Source organism: Perognathus longimembris, chromosome 12 (genome assembly GCF_023159225.1).
Source record: "Perognathus longimembris pacificus isolate PPM17 chromosome 12, ASM2315922v1, whole genome shotgun sequence".
Lineage (NCBI taxonomy): Eukaryota > Metazoa > Chordata > Mammalia > Rodentia > Heteromyidae > Perognathus > Perognathus longimembris.
This window is the reverse complement of record NC_063172.1, coordinates 38,098,628-38,121,662: the sequence shown is the minus strand read 5'-3', so window position 1 is coordinate 38,121,662 and position 23,035 is coordinate 38,098,628. Positions and strand designations below refer to the sequence as shown.

Below are 23,035 nucleotides of genomic sequence, written 5' to 3'. Positions count from 1 at the left end.
CTGAATGAACTAAGGCAAACTGAATTTTCATGCAATAGATTTTAAAAGAAAAATTCAATATGTCAGGTAAAAAGAAAAGACTTCAGCTGTTATAACCACTTGTTCGAATAAAATTTCACTCTTTTGAGAGACTGTTAGCAAAATATCTGTTTTATTTGCCAGGAAAGTTTTTGGCAAGTAACATTATTTATCTTTGTTATAAATGCATTTATGTATTACTATGAATAATTTCAGAATTACATGGGATTATAAGATATATTTTAGAAACCAAAGTTCTTGAAGCCTTGACTGTTCACTGCCCTGTTCTACAACTTGCCAGACTCTGAAAGCTGGTCTGATAGTTCTCAAAGGGTTACACAATGTGTTAATAGAGTCACAAATCCTTGTAAAATAACTGTCACTTAGATCTCTTTCAGAGGCATACTGCTTCTTGCTCTGTTTATAATGAATATTCCTGACAGACCCATGAAAGGCCTGGGGCAATGGCCTAATACAACCTGGGAAATTATCACAATGCTGGACAGGGTCAGTGGCAAGAAAAGGTTTAGAAACACTTCAAAACAACTTAAAGGTCCTGTGTGATATAGCTATGAATATAAATGTGATGAAACATTGAGGAGGACATAGCTGAGAACAGCTGTATAAAACGAAAAATGGATGTATTATTAAGGCTGTTACTATATTGCAGATATTTTGGCCCCTTGTTTGTTGGAAAATGGCTGTCCCAACAGTCTGTAAGTCCTGCATGTGTATTCCAGAACTCCCACCTGACACAGGGCTGCGTAGGAGACTATCCTTAGCTGTCACAGAGCTATCTTCTTTGGAGACAAAGCTGTTTTGGGTCTTCACACTTTCCTGAAAGTTCAATGGTGGATTTTTGTTGTTGAAACTGTATTTTCCTTTGCTTTAAAGAAAAAAAATTGGGTCTTCTGCTTTTCTTTCTTCTTATTATTTTCTTTTTTTCTTTTTTTTGGTAAAAATAATCTCTCTTTCCCAGAAATGGGCTCAGACTTCAAAAGGAAAAAAAATATTAAAAACCTTTGTGAAGAATCTTTTCTTCTTGTTTTTCCTCTTTTTTGATTGATCCTGAAATTTAACTGGGCATTGGGCGTGCAGAGGAAGGCCTAGAACTGAATGACAAAGAAAGACAAAGGACTGAAGAACGGCAGATACTGTGCATCATGGAAGCTTCCCCATGAGTGAATTTCCACTCATGTGCAGGACCAGCAACCCTCTGGGTTTGAAGGTCAGCCCTGAATCAGGCTGCCACAAGCCTGCTCCTAACTAGGAAACAGCATAACAGCTCTTGTCTTGAATCTCAAGTTACCACAAACTCCTGGAAAAGAAAGAAAGAAAGAAAAAACCCTACATCACACCCACTCTTGCATAGAGCGTTTACAGTACAGTATGTGGCGGGGTGTTCCTTTCCTCTTGAACTGGAACACAGTGTAAACCAATACAAGAAGGCATAAGGCCAAGATGCAGGGAATGACAATAGCTATGGCTTTCACAGTGCTGGCTGTGTTGTCCAGTTTGATGACAATGTCTACATCATCTGGTGGGCTGTGTCCTTCTTTATCTCGGTCTGTTGGTCCATCACAGCCCATAAAATCCTTGAGGATGGATCTTGGATATCCAGGTTCTACTTTGAGTATCTGGTTGTTGAATTTCCAATACTCCTTTCCTTTGTAGAAATATGTAAAGCCTGGCAGGGAAAAATACATGCAGGTATCACATATTTGTGATATTATATATGCCTCGAGGTATTAGTAAAATAGGCTACTTTTAAACACTAATGGATCAACTAGATCTGAGTGGTATGTTCCAGGAATTATGTCCTCAAATACCTAACGAGAGAGAGAGCGCGCGAGAGCGAGAGAGAGAATCTACTCTGCTCTGCGTTGAAAAGAAAAACTCATCCTTTTGCTAGCTCATGCGAATGTTGTCACAGGATTATACATTACAGTGATAATCACAACCTACAGTGGAGGATGCTGAAACAGCTTCATAAAGTGTAATGCCATTTACCCTCAGGTTGCCGCTGAGGTGATTGTTCAATATATTGTAAAGAGGTTTCTCACCCATTTACACCTCAAGGGAAATTTCTAATCATCTTAGTATCAGGCATCTTTGTACTCCTCCTAAGCAATAGGTTCTTTTTGTCATTGGGAAAAAACATCATAATAAATCATCAGACAGGAGATGTTCGGTTCTCTCTATTAGAAATCTTAAAAATAACCTGGTTTATATAGTGTCTTATATTATATCTCATTTCTTGTACTAGGTGTGGCTTATTTTGTTTCTTCTCTTTTTATCTCTTTATTTGACTTATTTGCGTAATGTTAAATTTGTGTCACTTAGCCACATTTTATTTAACTTTCAAGGTTATTCCCAATTCTTTTAGGAATAAAATGAAACATATCACAATTCTATGTTTAGTAGTAGCTTCTATTCAATCAGAAGGTGGTATAAGAAGGCTTAAATAACTTAGAGGAATATAGAATATATCATTTGGTGTTCTAAAACACTATGATTACAAATAATAGTCTTTGGAACTTAGTAAGGTCCCAACAAAGTAGAAATGTGCATTTTCTCTAAAACAGACTTCAATTTTCTTAAAGGCACATATCTAGTCTTTTCTTCTTTCCATAGCTCCTTCCTGTAAAGTTTCTTTGTGACTATGCTAATTATATTTAATTTTTGTTGTGATGTAAAACAAAACCAAAAGTGCATAGCCAAATAAAGGCAAAAGAAGCAGAAATGTAGTAATGGTACATTTAATATAAAATGTTCTTGGGGAATTATCTATTTCTCCCAGAATATGTAATTTGGAATTCACAGTCATTAAGGAAGTCTTTCTTTCTCCTTATATTATGGAGGCTTATTGCATCAGAGGCAAAGATAAAAGTTTAGCATATGCCATCTTTTAACCCCCATTTCCACTTTATCAAGTAGAATTAGTTACCCATTCTTTTCAGAAAGGTGTGTGTGTGTGTGTGTGTGTGTGTGTGTGTGTGTGTATTCCTAAGCCCTTTGTGAGAATAGGATTCAAACCTTCATCTTCATCTATAGCTTGAATACATAACAATTTTTCTAGTGAAACATCAAAGATGATATTTGGTATCATTTCTGGAATAAAGAGCTGTGGCATCACACAGACATTTCTTCTAAGAGGGATCCTCACTTCAGGTCACTTCATTTTAGAAATCATTTTGTTCAATGGCATAAAAGCTCTGCTGTGTTGTTGTTTTTTTTTTTTTTTTTGTTTTGTTTTTTTGGCCAGTCTTGGGGCTTGGACTCAGGGCCTGAGCACTGTTCCTGGCTTCCTTTTGCTCAAGGCTAGCATTCTGCCACTTGAGCCACAGTGCCACTTCTGGCCGTTTTCTGTATATGTGGTGCTGGAGAATCGAACCCAGGGCCTCATGTATACGAGGCAAGCTCTCTTGCCACTAGGCCATATTCCCAGCCCCTCTGCTGTGGTTTTTATTTTACAAGGACAATTTTGTAATCAGAGCAACTTGCCAAATGAAAACAGGTGTATGCTGATTCAAATTTTTCTTTGGGGAGCTAGTATCTGAATATGCTAATGATGTTGAATGTAATTACTTAATAAGCTTGGATAAAGGAATGTGGAGGTCTTGCCAAATAACAATACATTAGATGATCAAAACTGAACAATACTATTGATCGACAACAAAAGAGACCTTCAAGGTAAGTTAATACACTTATTATGCTTATAAAGTGGGAAACATACAGCTGGAAGCATCCTCACCTTCAATTTTTAGTCATAATGAATTACTATGATGCTACTGGGCATCCCACAAAAGTTAAAAAGATTCCAATGGCTTTGCTTACATTTATCTGTTCTTCAATCCAATAACATACTAGTTGCATGGGCACAGACATTATAGTAACTGAATACACTTTTGAGAAATTAGTAAAAAGAATTAGCTAATGTAAGGCTGGGAATGTGGTTTAGTGCTAGAGTGCTTGCCTTGTATGCACGAAGCCCTGGGCTCACTTCCTCAGTACCACATGGATACACACACACAAAGCCAGGAGTGGCACTGTGGCTCAAATGGCAGAGCACTAGCCTTGAGCTAGAGAAGCTCAAGGACAGTGATCAGGTCCATAGTTCAAGCCACAGGACTAAAAGAGAGAGAGAGAGAGAGAGAAAGAGAGAGAGAGAGAAATACATAATGTAAATATTAGAAAAGAAATAGTCTGAAATCTTGGTAATGGAAATACGTCAAACTGTGGTACTGGGAAATTTGTAATGTTTGATAATTTAAAGGGCTTTATCATTTATGAAATATCTATTAATGTCTTAATATTATATATTTGTAATGATTTTTAACTGAATAAGCTGAAATAAAACAACTGCCTAGTGTATAATGGTAGGTGTAATTGGAGAAAGCAGAGGGAGGTCATACAAGTATAAATATTGCAAATAGTCATAGCATGATAATGTCTAATGATTTATTTTAGCACAGAAAAAAGAATAATGAATTATTCAAACTTGAAACTTATGAAATGTACAATGTCTCCATTGCATACCATTTTCTTTGTGCACAAAGGCTCCCTGAGGAGATTCAGGGATGCCTTTCCAGACTGTGATTGGCTTGGGATAGCCGGGGTCCATGGTTTTCATTTCTTCACTATATCTCCAATACCTAAAAGGACAAAACAGTAACAATAGGTGCATGGGAAAAATTACATATGAAAACAGTTATAGTAAACACTAAATATTTGACACTATTACCTGTGTTCCTGATACTGGTTGACAGAACATCTGCTTTAAATCACTAGAAAGTAAGTGCACATAAGTAATTTGTTTCCTTTTCTGTTTCTTAAAATGAGTATTATTGTGTATACCCTGCATATGTTAAAGTGAGTATTTATTTGAACTACTAAAATTAATAAACGCTATGTATACTATGGTGTGCAATTTATAGTAATGCATTACATCTATCTATTTATATATTCTTGAATATTGAACCTTAATTTTCAAAATATATCATTTTCAGCAAAACATGTAGGCACTAGATTTTATTGATCTTGTATTTTAGACTGTGTGCTATAATATAGACCACAAATCCAGTTATCAATAAATATGTATTTTGATAGGAAGTATTAAGAGCAATAAAAATACAAGACAAGTTATCTAGGAAAGTATAAATACTATTTTTTAACTAGTAGACAGAGAATTGCTTTTTGGCAAGTTGACATTTTAAGCAGAGAACAGACAGAAGTGAAGAATGACACATGTATTTTTTGGTAGGAGAAAATTTCAGACACAGGGACTAGAAACACTAAGTTCTCATGGTGAGGATATGCTTAAAGCAGATCACCTTTGTCTCTCGACTTGATACGCCCTTTAACTTCCATAGTTCTAATACCAGGATATACAGTATCCAGCGTACTCAGATGAGATACAATGATAGTGTGAGTACAACCACAGAAAGGGGATACAAGAGGACCATCCACAATAGAAGCTACAGTTTCACATGGCATGTTGAAAGTAATTACAACAGTGATATAACAGTCACTTCCATAACATGGAGTTCATTTCACTAGGCATCATCTTATGCATTCATAAGGGCATAGCTATTAGGCCCTTGTGATCCGCCAAAAGCAATACTTGCAAGACCGTTTGGTATAAACCAACTGAACAACTCATGGGAGGAGAGAGAAAGAGGGATGGGGGAGGGGAGGATGAGGAAGGAGGTAACAAACAGTACAAGAAATGTACCCAAGGCCTAACATATGAAACTATAACCTCTTTGTACATCACTTTGCCAATAAATAAAAATAAATAAATAAATAAATAAATAAATAAATAAATAAATAAATAAATAAATAAAGCAAGCCAAAAATAAATAAATAAAGCCAGAGTCTGGTCATGATAGGTGAATGCACTGTACTACCCCTTATAGAAAAAGGCATATTTGTACAGAACCCTCTCTTACTTTTAGGTCATCTATAGATGACTTATAATGCCTAATTCAATGTAAGTTCTATGGAAATGTTTATGGTAATATATTGTGTAGGCTTATCACACTAAAGAAATGTCTGAAGGAAGGGGGGAAGGCAGGAGAGGGGGGATGAGTGAGGAAGTAACATGTTGGATAAGGAATGCATGCACTGCCTCATGTATGAAACTGTAATCCATCTGTACATCACTTTGACAATAAAGAAATTTAAAAACCTTAAAAAATAAAAAAAAAATTTAAAAAGCAGATCACCATCTTCCAGGAACCTAGAGTAACTAAAATTCACTTAGTAGTGGATAGTCAATATAGAGCAAGAGCAGAAGACTGAGATCAGAGAGGCTTTTATGCTACAGTAGTCTTTGATTTTGCATTGACAGAGAGAAGAAGCCAATATATATTTTGAGAAGGATAGCTTCAAGATATGGATTGTTGTTGAAAAGAATACATCAGTTTCAGTAATAAAATAGATTGAAAGGGACAAGTTTGAAGTAGGGATACCAGTTGATATTGCCTTCCACATCTTGAACTGGGAATGGACCTACAGGGAGGATGGTAATTCAAGGAATTCAGTTTGAGGAAAGAATGCAAAGGATTTCCTAATGTATTACATTTGGTATGTGAGAAGGAAGTGAAATATAGTTTGAGGACTTTGATCTAATTTTCTGGAAGGAAGTTGCTATTGCATAAATAATCACAGAAAGGCCAAGCATCAGAAGCTTATACCTGTAATCCTAACTACTGAGGAGGCTGAGATCTGAAGACTGAAGCCAGTCAGGGCAGGAAAGTCCAGGAGACTCTTATCTCCAATAGACTACTCAGAAAAAAGCCAGGACTGGGACTGTGGCTCAAGTGGTAGAGTGCTGGTCTTGAGCACAAAGAAGCTCAGAGACAGAGCCTAAGCCTTGAGTTTAAGCCCCAGGACCAGAAAAGAAAAGCACATCTTTGTTTGTTTTAATTATGATAAATTAAGACACCAAAGTGGAGTTATTGGTGTTGGTGAAGATGTAGTCATATGACTGTAGACTTCAGGAGTGTTCTTGACTTGAGCCATCTATCTATCTATCTATCTATCTATCTATCTATCTATCTATCTATCTATCTATCTATGTATCATCAATAGGAGAAAGTAAAGCGCAGTTATAGTTAGAATTCTTACACCCCTCTGTTCCTGCAGAGTGGTCTATAAGGCAACTTTTCCAGAACCCCTAGGCTTCTATTTCAATAACCCTACTGATTAGCATCTATATGACTTAAAAGAGGACATTTGTGTACCTAGAATATCCATAAAGTCTAACATAATGTGATAAAACCACTGGGAGTTCACAGTAATATTATGGCCCATTTCAGGCATAATGTTAAGTCTATGGGTCATAACACCATATGGATTACATGATTTAATCACAACAAACCCTTGGTCAAAAAATGACAGGCACATACAGAACCAGGTTTATCTGATTTCAAAGTCATCACTCTTCAACATGACTCTACCCTTCAAATATATGGTGACTTGCAGATATCTTCCAAATTTCATTAAGAATGCTCCTTCGCCCTCACCAAACTGCTAAAGCTAGGAGTACCTACATGTTTAGAAGAAACTTACTTCATTGGGCCTGAGTTAGTCATTTTACTTGAAAATTTAAAAAGTTAAACAATTTCCACTCCAGTTATTTTTCCTGTGCTAGATTTATGGAGAAGCCTTTATCTACAGAATCAAGATGTTCAGAAATGTGTGCTATAAATTCCTGTAAACATTACTCAAGTAAGATCTGGAAAAAAGGAACTTCTGCATCTTCAATGTTCTCATGAAAAGAAGAAATGGATTCCAATAGGAAGCCACAAGGCACAAAATGAGAAATAAATTCTCATAGGTATTTGCCATAGGTTCTCATCACAGGGAAAATGTAAGCAGATATGATGAAGAGAGGAGAAAAAGATTCTGAGAGAAGCAATGAGCTGATAAAAATGGTGTATCACTACTATATTTTTGCAGAATACAATGAAGCAAAACCATCACTATATATTGCTAGCAAACTTGAAGTATATTTTCTTTCATAATTTGTTCATAGAGAAATCTCCTTTTAAATTACTTCTGAGCATCCCTTTTCATAGAATATTCTCTAAGGACACAGTATGGTTTGTCGGGTTGAGATTGTGTTTATAATATAAAGAGCTCTCCTCTTGAGTAAATACTTCAGTAGAGTTTACAACAGTTATATACATTAATTGCTTTCTTCACTGAGCCAAAGAAAGCCTGGAAAAATAGTCAAAAACCTTATTTCACAAATATTGAGAGAGCCATTTTTCACATTTTACATCTCTAAATACCAAACACTCCTTACAATCAAAACATTTTCTTTTTATAATTGTTTTACAAAGCACCTACACTTTATGATGTATTGTATATAATTATAATAATTTACACAACCATCTTCTGTATAATGTACTATAGTGTCCTCTGTGATAATATCATAGAATAAATGCAGCATGAACAATCACTTGATTGTCCAGTTCCATCAATGTCAGAGCATTGGGAATCATTTTATTCAAAGAAAATTGACTTACTTTTTCTCACTTTAATATGATGCAGGTGAAATTCACATGACCTGCCTGATTCATAATTCGGTTTGATTCCATGATGTTGCTAGTATTTCTCTTGCAACTTTATTCTTGTCATAAATTTCCATCCAAACTTGCATGATACTTTCATTCGATCAGTAGATGTTCATTGTTTGGGCATAATTTTCATTTTAATATTTACTCAAAGATCCATTCACCAATTACTACTAGTAATGAACTGCAAGCCACATACGATGCATGCAGATCACATTTCAAGAAAATATTCATGGTATATAAATTTTATTAGACTTTTTAATATAAATGTAATTCTCATGTGAATTTTTTGTATTTAAATACATTTCTCTCTTCTAGCAGATAAAGTAAACTAGAATTTGGTATGGTTATACAAGCAGAAAAACTCAACCTAAGCTCAAACCCTCAGGTTGTCTATTGAGTCTATCTGAGAAATATCCAGTGAACTTAAATGTGATTGGAATTATTTAGCACTACTTAGGATTATCTTATAAATATGCAAGATTTATAAATATGTATTTTGATTTTTGGACATTTGACCATATTTCATGAGGCAATAAAATGTGTCTTCCTGAGAAATGAGCTTATGGATTTATTAAAAACTAAAGAAAATATGAATAGTTTTATTGTGAATAAACTCACTAACAGTTAAAATTTAGAAATTATATAAGTTTTAATTTTATTCAAGAGAGCCAGTAAATGATAAAATGTATCTATTATGGCTTTTTCTTCTAATTCATTAGTTTTCTTTCATGGAGGATTATGACATTAAGTAAATGATTCTTTGAACAAAGCACTCTTAATAATTCAAAATAAGACTCTAGTTTTTAGACTTTTAGACAGCCATAAGAAATAAGAGATGTTCATGTAACAGCATAGATAATTTTAAATTCCTCTAGGCAAAGAAAAAAGGACCATACCATTCTATATTGAAACATTGAATGGAACATTGTTAGATATTAAACTCCACAAGGAACAACAACAGGGCTCATTTCACATGACCCAGTCATCTCTCTATCTGACTGAGAATCTCTACTCTGAAGTCAAAATTCCTTCTTTCCATCATACTGCCACAAAACATAAGGGTACATGTCTTTTCCCATTACCAAGTAATCTTATCACAATCTCACTTTTAAGAAACATGCTTAACCATTCAGTAGAATAGACAATACTAATGTACTATGCTGATAAATATATCAAAATATTTCCCCTTTACTCTCTGTGGTATTATGTTTGTTTGTTTGTTTTTTACTTATAAAGGGGATGAACATTTCACCTTATTATCTGACAGTTTCTTAAAATCTCAGTAGTCAATCTGAGTATGAAATATGGCACTAGAAGCTTAGACATATCTATGAAAAGATCTACAGAGAGATTATTTAGAAACATAGCATTTTAGAGCTAAATGCTACGAAGATCGAAATGTTTCCAAGTATCAAATTATAGTCTATTATGAAAAGGGCAAGTAGAAGTTTGTGGGAATGAGTTTCATGCTGCATGTGAAACTGTAGATATTTTCACTGGAATTTATAGCTCTAGTTAAAGAACCATAATTTCCTGTATTCTTTAGTTTCTTCTGCATTTAGACAATTTTCTTCTACTGTTAGTACTTCCTGTATCTCAATTACCATTAGGTCTGTGCTTTTGATTGACCTATGCTCTGAGACAAACTTGACTATTCAACTACACTCTTGATTTCTCTCACCTGGCATGTAGTAGGTCTTTCAGTGTTGGGAGGGGAGCCAGCAGCTAATCTCATTCTGACCTCTGGCTGTGTTGCTATCACAAGGATATGCTAAGTACAAGGACATTTGTTTACTAGTAACTCTGCCCCTACCCAAATTGCTTTAATATGTCCGCTGGAGTCCATTCCTATTTTAATCAACCTCATCCAGTCTTTACTGCCATCAGATGTTGCGAACTTCAAAGCCTTTTTGTGTTCTTGAATTTTAGCAACCCTATGCTCCCTGGTTCCTAAACTGCATATAAACTGGAAGTTAAGAATAAACATGGCTGCAGTCTTGAGTTACAATCTTAAGATGCAGACCTCCCATACCCCATCTTTGCCACTGCCGGCTGGCTCAGGCACTTCAGCAAATATGAACGTTTTGATTTTTTAATGCCTTTCTCCTAATTTTTTTTCTAAGACTCTCTACTAAATACTCAATTATTTAGATGCAGAATCTGGAAATTACCACTGACTTTTTGTTTCTTTCCTTTTTCCTAATATATAAAGCAAAAGAACAAGATATTATTATTGCATTCAAAATATATTTGCTCCATCTCTTATGTCACTGTCCTGTTCCCATTCTCAACTTTTGGTAAGAGCCCAGGGGCTTGAACTCAGGGCCTAAGAGCTGTCCTTGACCTTTTTTGCTCAAGGCTAGCACTCTACCACTGAGCCACAGTTTGACTTCTGACATTTGGCAGGGACTTTATTGGAGATAAGAGTCTCATGGACTTTCCTGACCAGAATGGTTTAAAACCATGATCCTCAGACTGCAGCCTCCTGAGGATTATAGGAATTACAGTTGTAAGCCAACAGAGCCCAGTCTTAATTCCAGTCTCAAATCCATTGTTTACCCAGAAGCTAGAACAATAGCATTACATAATGCTACAAATCTTTTTCTTGTTTGTTGTATGATCATCCTTCATTCCTAAATGATTGCCTTATTATTCTACACTGGCTAGCCACATGGTTGAAACTACTGTGGTTCCATACACAAGCGAAGCCTTCCTCAGCTTCCAAAGTGACTTACCAGCCAGTCAATACCATCCACCAGTCTCTGTCACTCATTAACTTCTTGTACTCAGTGGGATTTCTCAATATAAAATGGTCAAAGCCATTGATTTGTTTACTATTTATTACTTGTCTATTTCAACAGAAAGAGCCACAGGAATAGGACTCTTGTGGCTTTCCTACTAGTAGTTCTTTATAGCTTGGCACAGGCCATGTAATATGTGTTTTAAAATAACTTCCATATGAATTAAGAAGAGTATACTAGTAACTGATAGAAAAATCTTAAGGAACTGCATTAGAGCTACTGAAAATACAATGGGCAAGTTTATATATATATATATATATATATATATATATATATGTACTTAAGGGAGTTTGGTAGGTTAAACATAGACTAAGTACATTGATAAATGTTATGACTATGGCATTACATGATAACACAAATATGAAGTAACCTGTTTATAAAATACTTTTAACTGATGACATTCAACATAAGACCAAACATAAGAAAATTATTTGGAATCCTTATTTTTTAGTATTTTATACCTTAGAGATCCTATAGTAATTTAAGACAAAGAAGCACAAGTATCCGAGCTACTCAGAAGGCTGAGATCTGAGGATTGCAGCGCAAAGCAAACTTGGGAAGGAAAGTCTGTGAGACTCTTATCTGCAATAAACTACTCAGAAAATGTCTGGAAGTGGCACTGTGACTCAAGTGATACAGTGCTAGCCTTGAGAAAAAGAAGCACAGACAGGCCCCAGGCCCCAAATTCAAGCCCTAGGAGTGGCAAAATAAATAAATAAATAACAAAAAAACTTTCTCTTATTTATGATTTGTCTTTATTTTATTATAAATTTGTTACTGGTTTCCCTAATTTGTGGTAGTATATATTTAATTTATAAATTCAAATTTTCTAGTAATTGCTAACTTTTTAGAATGAGAAGATTTTTAGATGTAAATCTATATACAGAAAGATGACTAGTTAATAATAGAATGATGGTTTTATCATCGTATATGAAACTTGTCTTCAAACTTTTTCTAAGTACTGAACTTTCATTTTCTGACCCCTAGAAGCTAACTTCTCTAAATCTCTACTTTCTATCACTTTCTTCTAAGTCCTAAGACAGCATACCGAAGCAATGAAAAGCAACTGGACAATTAACCATTCATATGATACATTAAGTGGGCTTAGCAGTAAGCACCTTTAATACTAGCACTTGAAGGGATGAGGTGGGCGTATTGTGAATTGATAGCTAGCCTGGGCTATACAGTGAGATCAGAATCAGCCTGGGCTATTAAGTGCAAATGCGTAAAAAACAAAACAAGACAAAAAGAAAACAAATAACAGCAAAATCATCACTACTACCACAACCACCACTATTATTACCAACAAAAGCCCAGAATATGTTATAAATTTGCAGATTAGTAACAATAAATGTAAAAGTATACATTCATAGATGCCATGTATTTTATAGAAATATATGAGTGCAGAACAATGAAACATATTATAATTTGTTCTAAGAAGGGGAGAGGAGAGAGTGATGAAATGAGGTTGATGTATGTAGTTTAAATATATGGACCTATCACAATGAAAATTGTTTCTAAAACTAATGTACACTGACAAAAATCTTAATAAAAATGGACATATTGTTGTCCATTGTGGAGGCCAGCTATAAGATATTTTTGGTCCAGGTATGGCTCAGATTTGTATTGTCTGAAATTACAAATGTCCAATGGAATAGATTGTATGCTTAGTTACATTTTCCCTTAGGCTGCAGATATTGTATAGGGTTATTTTATGGAAAAAATAGTAAGGAAAACTCTATACTGGCATTTTGAATATTAAAGACTGTTCGTCATACATGTGTAGTAAAAGAAAAAGGTTACATGTGAGGATAGGTGCTGGTGGCTTGCACCTATAATCCTTGCTACTTAGGAGACTGAGACCTGAAGATAGCAGTTCAAAGCCAGCCAAGAAAGTTTATGAGACTCTTATATCCAATTCACCAGCTAAAATCTGGAAGTGGAGCTATGGCTCAAGTGTCAGAGTGCTAGTCTTGAGCAAAAATGCCCAGGGTCGTGTCCTGGACTTGAGTTCAAGCCCTAGAACTGGTGCACATGTGTGTGCATGCACACATACACACTTCTGTAAAGCAGTACAATGTCATGCTTATGCCCATCCGTAAACTAGAGAAAGCCATTTGTGAGTTTTATATTGTGACCCAGGTAGCAATACTGAAATTTGTAACTGAAAATAGTAATTGGAGTTTGTGTTTTAATTCTCATCAATTTGCTTCTTGGCATGGGTTTAAATTTGTAAAAATATAGTCTTCATCTAATATGATTTTATGTATATTGTCTGTTAAAAAGTAGGTAGGGTGGAGCTACCGAGACCAAGGAACTGCTGTGAGTTTTAAGACTAACATTTTACTTACATTTTATGGACCCTGTTAGCAATGTCACAAAAGAAAAAGACAAAAAGAGAAAGTAAAATAACTGAGAAAGAATATTACGCTTTAAGCTCAAAGTATTTATCCTCTTGATAGTTTGTTAATATTTCACACACACGCTTGCTGGTATCCAAAGAGCTCCTTAAGAAATAGAACCTGTGAGGAGGCGGGAACCGGTGGCTCACACCTGTAATCCTAGCTACTCAGGAGCCTGAGATCTGAGGATCCAGGTTCAAATCAGCCAAGGCAGGAAAGTCCATGAACCTCTTATCACCAATTAGCCACCAGAAAACTGGATATGGCGCTATGGCTCAAGTGGTAGAGTGCTACCCTTGAGCTGAAGAGCTCAGGGACGGCATCTGGGTCCAGAGTTCAAGCCATACATGGACAAAAAAAAAAAAAAAAAAAGACAAAAGAAATAGAACTTGTGACTAAAATAAAGTTGTTTAAATGCCTAAAGTTAATTCGGTGAAAAGTAAAAACATTTAACTTTGTGGAAGCACAAAACCTGTGGTTAAAAGTATTTTTTTCTACATACAGTGAAGTAAAAGTATAATAAAATATATTACAAGAATACATATATACATGTTCTCATGGTTCTGTAGGCATGTGAAAATCATTGGGAAAAAGAACAAATGCATAAATGTATGCATTCATAAGAACATTACAGTTGAATGTATTATACAATAATTTGTCTTAAATATTAGTTTCAACCTATTCTAAAACTATTTCTATTGCATTCATTCTTGTGTTTATATCTATGCAGAGGCTGCACCAAAAGTACATGCCTCTAACACATGATGTATGCACTCACCTGTCCCCTTTGAAGAAATAGGTTTTCCCAACATCCTCCCACCAAATGGCTGAATCAATACCATGAGGAGGGATTCCATTTCCAAGAGTAATCAAATCGTGAGGGTAACCAGGTTGAAGAGTTGTATCCTTGAACACCCAATATTTGTTACCTGTATGAGATAAAAGTGAATGTATTAGTTTACTGTCACATTAGAAGGTAAATGTCAACTCCTGTTATATAAACTATCATGCAAGAAATAGTCTTGTAATAATTTAGTACCTGTCACCTCTAAGGCCTTGATGTTGTTTTACAAACATTTGTTTTATTTCAAGAACAGTAATTATTGCCATCAACAAAATTTGTGTTACTTTTAAAAAGAGAATAACTATTTAATAATGTAGTAAAAAGTGCTCTAAATTTAAAAATAAACAAGATGTAAAACTTAGCCATAAAGAAGTGATTCTAAGGCAAATTCTTAGGTATCAGAGACTTTACATTTTTATTTATTGTCAACGTACAGATGGGTTACAGTTTCATATGTCAGGGAGTGAGTACATTTCTTAAACATGCAGTGTTTATAATCCTCCCTCTATTGAAACATTTTCTGGGTGAATCTTTGCCTTTTGTTAAGTAAATATTCATAAATATGTCTAGTTTTATAAAGTCATTTTCCTTTGACCCCATAGTTTCTCCTGACTGGAAAACTATCATTCAGTTTAAGGGTGGTACCAAAAAAAAAAGAAATAGAAGGAATATTTCAAAGCCATCATTATTCAGGACTGAACATGATAATACCATATTGAAAAAAGAGAAACAGTCCAGTCAGTTCAATGGCTCTTTGGAATTTTTTCTACACACAACATACTTTTGGTGTCCTGAATTCAGGCACACTGGGCCCAGCACCTTGTCATCATGTCTGTCCAGTAGTCTATAGTCCTTTCTTAGTGAAAGATGATTTTATAAATAGTTCGCTGAAATGTTCTGTCTTCAAGTCAATAATATCCTCAACAATCATTTATTCTTAACCTATTATCATTGTTTGTTTTTCGCTATATTCTCTGAATGCTTCTTTCTGAGCTCAATTTATTTTACTCAGTTCTAGATTACTGGTGTTTCTGGGAGCAAAGTCCTAGAAACAAGTGATTTACCAGCAAGTTGTTCCCTCATTCTCTTCTTCTAAAAGAGTATAAGATCACAATCTCAAATACTTAAGTCTGAATTTATCCTTTTTTTTTCTCCTTATTTAATTAAATGGTATAACCCTAATTCAGTGGCTCATTTCATACATCTCTTTGTTCATTACTTTTCAAATTCAAGCAATCATTACAGTCAACTGATTTGGATTCCTTTTATTGGAATTTTTTTTTTCCTGAAGCCCATTGTTATTGCCACTAGAACTAGGTGTTTCCATCATCCTTTCCAAAAGTAACTACTTCATCCTTTGTTCTCCAGATTGTCTCTATAAATGATCACTCTATCCCTAGACCCAGACAAAATGTTAGAGAGTAAGCAGCAGAGTTAGGGTTCATCAACTGACCACAGATTGAAGTGGGGATGCTGAATCTAACTGGTGTCATCTTAGCCATGTGGTGGATAGGGAATTAGGTTTAACTGGCTCCATCTTGTCTTCATGGAGGAGGAAGGAGAAGTCCAACCTCCCAGGTGATGCATGTACCTAGAGGCAGGTTGGGGACTTGGACAATAGGTTACATACTGAGCTTGTTAGACCTATGCTTTGGACTCAGGAGACACTTGAGTTTTCTATGACCCTGTCCCCTGACCTTGACTCTATTTAGGCCCTGGGCCAGCTCAGACAGGGTTATGCTATGCCACTTTTCTCCTGTCTGATCATGTCCTGTCTCCTGACATGATGTACCACTTCAGTTCTCCACTGGAGCTGATCTGATTTGTTAGTATTATTTTTCTGTTCTGTCTTTCCAAGGATAGTGCTCAGGCCCTGAGTACAAGCTCCAGGACTGGCAAAAAAAAAAAAATGTAGCTTCTCTGTTTTCTTGCCCTATAACCAGATGAGCAAAACATGCTTCTGCGAGTGTGGCTATGAAATTTTGACAGACTTTCCCACTCAGTAAGAGGAAATGAATATGTACCATATAGTGTGAAGTCTATTCATCAACGATAGTCATAGGTACCAGACATGGTGAGATGGTAGAAACTGAGTAAAGGGTCTGGACTGAAACAGAAAAGGGGGTATAGTGAATGCAAACAGTAGTAGTGCTATGAATGGGATAGAGGCCAGAATGTATATTGATACAAATGGAAAGTGTGTCTAGTTCTTGAGCTGTGAGTTGCTGTCACATACCACAAATCTTTCTTAGTTCAGTAACCCAATTGGTTTATTTCTTTACTAAGCAAAGAAGACAGCTCTGTAGAAAATTTGAATCTACAATTATAAGACCTTAGGTATATTTGGGCCCTCATAGGTGTTGAAAAGTTTTCTGGCTTTAACCCAATGTCGGGTTGCCTTCTGGCCCAGGGCCTTAAGAAAATTTTTCTAGCATTAATTATTCCAAGTGTCCTTTCTTATCAACCTGTGTCTAGTATGTCTTCCTTTCATTTTCCTTCTCTAGGTCATTAAATGAATTTCCCTGTAATGCAAACTGATTTTTATCTGTATTCAAACTTTCACTTTTTTTTTTTATCACATTCACTCAAATTCCTCTGTCTCAAAGGTCCTTTAAGTGTAGTTAGCTTATCTCAATTCCTTTGTCTCTGTCTTGAAAGAATCTGGTGACCCTTTCATAACTTAACCTAGGATTATTTCTCTGGAAAGCCCTTCTTATGTAAGGTGGACCTCTAGTCCATGCTTCCTGAATAGCTGAAACTGCAAGCAGGCACCCACCACACAGGTTTTCCTGATAAGATGAAGGTCCTAAAATCTTAAAGAAAAGCCTCTCTGACTAAATTGTTAGGATGGAAGATGGTGGCCAAGACTGGCTCCAACATGATAGGGAAGAGTGAGGCAGTAATAATTACCCATTGTGTCTAAAGGTCGCAAGTCCCAGACTTGCCTTGGGTGGCTAGCCATCGCCAAGAGAAAGCTCCTCAGCTTCCATTTAATCCACATCTTTTATACTCCTGCACTATGATAGGGGATCCAATCTTAGAAAAGCTCCCATACTCTGGGACAGGGAACCCAATCACAAAACTCCTCATACACATGCCTACTTCTTGACCAATCAGACCAGGAGCACACCTTTTAGGGGAGGAGGGCACCCAACATATACAAAACTATGAGAGAAGGAATAGGGGCATTTGATTTTGGAACCTGTCCTTGAACAAACAGTCCTTTTCACTGTTTCTTTTGTAATAGGGAGGTCAGATCTGGCCAGTGTCATCATTAGCTGTGGAGGAACTTCAGGTTGACTCCAGCTCAGATTAGAGCAGAAGCCAACTCCATCTTCAGTAAGATCTCCCCCACCCTATCCAGGGAAGTTCCCCTTCACTGAGATAAGATTGTATAAACTGCTTGACCACCTGAAGCATGAAAAGTTCAAAGAACGGTCAAGGTTAAAACCGTGTCCTCCTATGAGTAGGCGTATCCACCTGCATCATGTGAGCCCTGCCAAATCTATGCACCAATTCTAACTAGACTGATAGGTTGGTTCAAACAGATACTATGAGACAGACTGTAACTCTATTGGCCACCTGCGTGCGGCCTAGCAGGCTCTGTAAGTGTTGTATCCTCATTGGTCACCTGCGTGTGGCACGTTTGACTGTGATGTTTGCCTTATAATAACCAGTCTGGAGGGCCACACAGACTCGTGGTTCCAGCTCCCGAGTCTGGGCTGCACTCATGCAGGCGGCTCCAGCTCCTGAGTCTGGGCCCTGATCCTGCACACGTGGTCAGCAGTTTCGGCTCCCGAGTCCAGGCTGTGATCAAGGGATATACTGAATACTAACATTTAATTTTCCAACTCTTTATTAAGAAAATATAACTATATAGTGCCTTTCAAATCTTAATGCATTAAAATTTTTCACATGACAAAGTTGAAGTTACTTCCTGTTCTTTAATTTGTGAGAGTGTGAGACTTATGCCCAATTAATTTCCCTTTGCATACATGAGCTAGATTTTTAATTACCTTAACATCAGATTGTCTGATTTTTTCAAGGAAAATATTGCTTCTGTGGCAGAATGAAACGATTTACTGAGTCTCATATGAGGTGGACATATTCTTCAGTAAGTGGAAAAACACTGATCCTTACCAACATTGTACTTGGCAGAATGCACAGAAAAATATTAATAAGTTGTTGTTAGAGAAAGGTTTGATATATAAATCAAATAAGCTCAAAATATGTTTATCATTAGAGAGAACTTTGTGGATCTTCTATGATAGTGACTTTGGTTGTTGTTGATGTTGTTTTTTTCTCAGTGAGACTCATCCTTCCATCTATTCTGTACCTCCTTATTAAAACCAAGTGTCTGCATAAGGAACAACAGGTAAATGAGAGAAGACAACATGCCCAGTTCCAGGCTCTGGTGGAGTGACCAGACTAGTAAAGGATGAAGGCACAAATAAAGTAATCATATGAAGAGTTAAATTAGATGAACTATTTTTTTACTGGGAAAGACTTAGTATCACATGACAATTGACTTTGTAATTTAATCAATAGGACAGTGCCTACTCTGGAGGTGATGACTCCTACATGTTTTCCTAATAACCCATGCCAAAGTCACTATTACTAGTATTAGTGCAATCTGGTCCTCAGATGCACTAAATCGAAAAATGTACTCGAGAACCAATATGCCTTTGTTTGTCTAAAGGTCAAGGGAGTGATGTGCCCCAAATCACATAACCCAATCAGTAGTAGATTTGTACTATGCCCCGGTCTTCTAATTTTAACTTTAATTTTACATCCCAAATCAAGTATGAATAGGAGTTCACATTCTAATGTTCAGAAGTGCTTATGATTTCCTACTTCCTGCATTATTCATATTAATTAAAAATTACATTTATTAATAAACACAATTTGTTAAATAAAGCAACATTTCCTATACATGCTTGTTGGTTCTATCCTCAGGAATAAGGTCCTTTTTTTGGCCTTATTATTTTAAAATGATCAAAAATAGATCAACTGTATTTTCTTTCTTCAGTGTTCATATAATTCTAGTTTTAAGTATGTATCTTCTACTTTAACTGTGCTTGTTTTTGTAAAGAACAGGCCAATAACTACTTACACATCATCTTCTTTGACCTGCCTTTGCAAAAGTCAGTAGCTAAGAAAGACAGGGATCATAGAAGAAGAAAGCATTGACTGTATAATGTTTTATAGAAAGAAATAAAACAATAATTCACTTATATCTGGGTTTTCTTCATGTCAAAAAGCCTCCACTTGGGTTTCTCAATAAGTATTATTCATATATATGTATACATGTATATATGAAAGAATTATCATAAAGCCATAATATTCTCTTTGTTAGATACTTGGGGTAAGGGAGTATTCAACAAGTTTTAAGTAAGAAGTAGAAGATAACAGCTCTCCCAATCACAAGTTATAAGATCTTGGGCAAGTAATTGTATCTAAACCTTCCTTTCCTAATTTGCATATAAGACATGACACTTTTAATTCAGAATTCCAGAAATAATGAGACTTAAAAAATATAATATACTCCCAATATGATTCAATATCAGCATTAATTGTCATTATTACATAACAGTATTGCACTGATCAAACTTATCTCCTCAAATAAATAATGCCACAATAAATAATTACTTCCACTTATTTATGTTAGCGCATCTATTTGGATTATGTTTGAATTTCTATTTTGTGTATGCATAGGTAACTCAAGAAATGTGGATAAATGTCAATGTCTGAAGGTTATAAGATGTTGTTAATAGCCTTCATTTATATTTCCCTAGATTGCACGGTACCAGTTATATTTGTAATGCTTTTGTGGGAACTTGGCAGCTACTGAGGTGTGCAGGTCTGATTTTCTTTCAAAACAGAACTTACTATCTGCTAAGTGCCTTTGCATCTTATGCATTACTTGTTCACATTATTTTTCCTCCAGAAGCTTATAACCAAACATAGAACATAGGAGGATAATAAAGTCTGACCAATTCTTCTTTGTGTGAGTCTCCTGTAACAGGCAATGTCTGCTCCAGAGTTCACCACTACATTTGTCAACACTCCCAAAAGCTGTAGCACAGATATAGGCTCTCTGGTTGCCTGCTCCCCTTTTATCTTTCAGGGACTCATCTCCCTCTTTAACACACCTCTTGACCTTCAAGCAGTATCTGCTCCTTGGGGGAACTCAAACTGGAACAGTGAATATAAGAATGTGTTAACAAATTTTGGAAGATTAGGGAATTTTTTTAAGTTAAAAGTAATAATGATGGGAAATGACTGCAATTTGAATGATTAAAAAGAAACAGTCATAATAGAAATATATCATAGACTTTTTGAATTCTTAAAATCAGTTCAGGCAATGGACTATCAATGGACTCTTTTAATGGTTAAATATCTGGACATCTTATTTAAATGTTTAGTTCCTTTCAGTATGCAATATAAAAAGGTATAATTAAAATTCTCTATTGATTTTCATTCAACAAAATAAGAATTCATATGTTCTACAATTATTTTTATGTGCTAGCATCACTGAAAAACAAATGTTACTCTAGAAATAATTTTCCATTATTTCCAACATAAAGCAAGTAGGTAAGAACCCACTAACATAATAGACAATTTATTTTACTTATCCACTGTGTTATGTAAGAAACAAATATTTTTATCTCAAATAACTTCATTAGACTTTCCTAGCATCTCAAGAGCACAATTTGTAACTAGCATAAATAAATCCCCTGTTTATGAATATTCATTTGAAGTAAAGTAAAAGTGAAAATAATAGAAACTGTTTCTGAAATAGTTTTCTTTGCCATCTTCTGAAGATATGCATTTTTAGATGATTCTTCCCTTTTGCTGCACATATTTTGTATGCTTCTCTTATTCTCCAACTTTATTATCCTCTATTCTGCCTCATATACTTTAGTTTCCATTCTACAAATGATTTTTTTGCCTTTGGAAGTGAAGTTGTCAAACATAACAAAAAGAGCTGCTTAAAATTATTAAGTGATAGCAACAAGAATTCTGAGACAACTGTGCATCAACTTGATTTAGCCTATTACTGATTTTTGACAACTCCAGCAGCTTTACTTTAAAACATATTTTCATTTATTGAAAGAGATTGTCCCAGATCAATTTTCAATGCAGACTTTTTGATATTATTATCTCATAACCACTCAGTCTGAACATGTCCCATAATTGTGAATGTAAACATCTGCTTTAAGTTCCTAGAAAATGTTACCCTCTTCTATGGATTAACGGGAATAACAGCAGAAGAGCTGACTAGCACAGAGTATGATACGTTCACTTGCTGGAGGTAAGTGTATGATAATTTTTATTGTAAGTCTTTCTAACTAATTCAGCCACTTCATAAATCAAAAACGAAAGTGAATGCATTTGTAGATAAACTTGGTGTATCAAAATCGAGCCACTTTAATACATCTGTAACAAGCAATGAGATTAAAGCATTAAAAAAGAATCTCCCATCTCCAGGACCCAATAGATTCACTGCTGAATTCTGCAGGACCTTTACAGAAAAACTATGACCAATACTCCTGAAACTTTTCCATGGAATAAAAATAAAAGCTAAACTACCCAAGTCATTACGTGAAGCGAGCATTGTACTCATTCCCAAATTGGTCATGGATACAACATAAAAGACAACTGTACACCAATCTCTTTGATTGACATAGATGAAAAAAATTTCAATAAAATTCTTGCCTGCTGAAATCAACAACACATCTAGAGATTATACTTTCAGGTATGAAATGTCATTTTAGTATATGTATTTTTTTTTCAAATTTTTATTATCAAACTGATGTACAGAGAGGTTACAGTTTCATACGTTAGGCATTGGATACATTTATTGTACTGTTTGTTACATCGTCCCTCATTCCCCCCTCCTTCTTCCCCCTTTCCCTTTTCCCCCCATGAGGTGTTCAGTTCACTTACACCAAACAGTTTTGCAAGTATTGCTTTTGTAGTTGTCTTTTTTTACCCTGTGTCTCTCAATTTTGGTATTCCCTTTCAATTTCCTAGTTCTATTACCAGTATAGACGGTTTCCAATATACTCAGATAAGAGTACAGAGATAGGGTAGATACTATTGATGATGTTCTTGTATCACCTTCCTGTGGTTGTATCTACAATATATGTATATTGATAATAAAAATGCAGCACATAAACAGAATTAAGAACAAGAATCATATGATCATCTCAACTGATGCAGAAAAAGCCTTTGCAAAATTTCAATATCCTTTTATGATTACAAACTCAGAAGAAACTAGACAAAAAGGTCAACATCATTTTATATGTGTGCTTGGGTGTGTGCTAGTACTGAGAACCTAGCCACTATTCCTTAGCTTTTACATTTCAAAATTGGCAA

At 35.4% G+C, this 23,035-nt stretch overlaps 1 protein-coding gene across 1 annotated transcript in view; it reads right to left on the bottom strand.

Annotated features, from left to right (window-relative positions):
* Positions 1 to 642: 642 nt before the first annotated feature.
* Mmp16 (matrix metallopeptidase 16) overlaps positions 643 to 23,035 on the bottom strand; it is a 240,321-nt gene continuing 217,928 nt past the window's right edge. The window contains exons 8-10 of the mRNA XM_048359041.1: positions 14,588 to 14,738; positions 4,558 to 4,673; positions 643 to 1,705 (exon numbers count right to left, since the gene is read on the bottom strand). Of these exons, the coding sequence (XP_048214998.1) occupies positions 1,371 to 1,705; positions 4,558 to 4,673; positions 14,588 to 14,738 (602 nt within the window). The 3' untranslated portion in view covers positions 643 to 1,370. The remainder of the gene's footprint in view (positions 1,706 to 4,557; positions 4,674 to 14,587; positions 14,739 to 23,035) is intronic.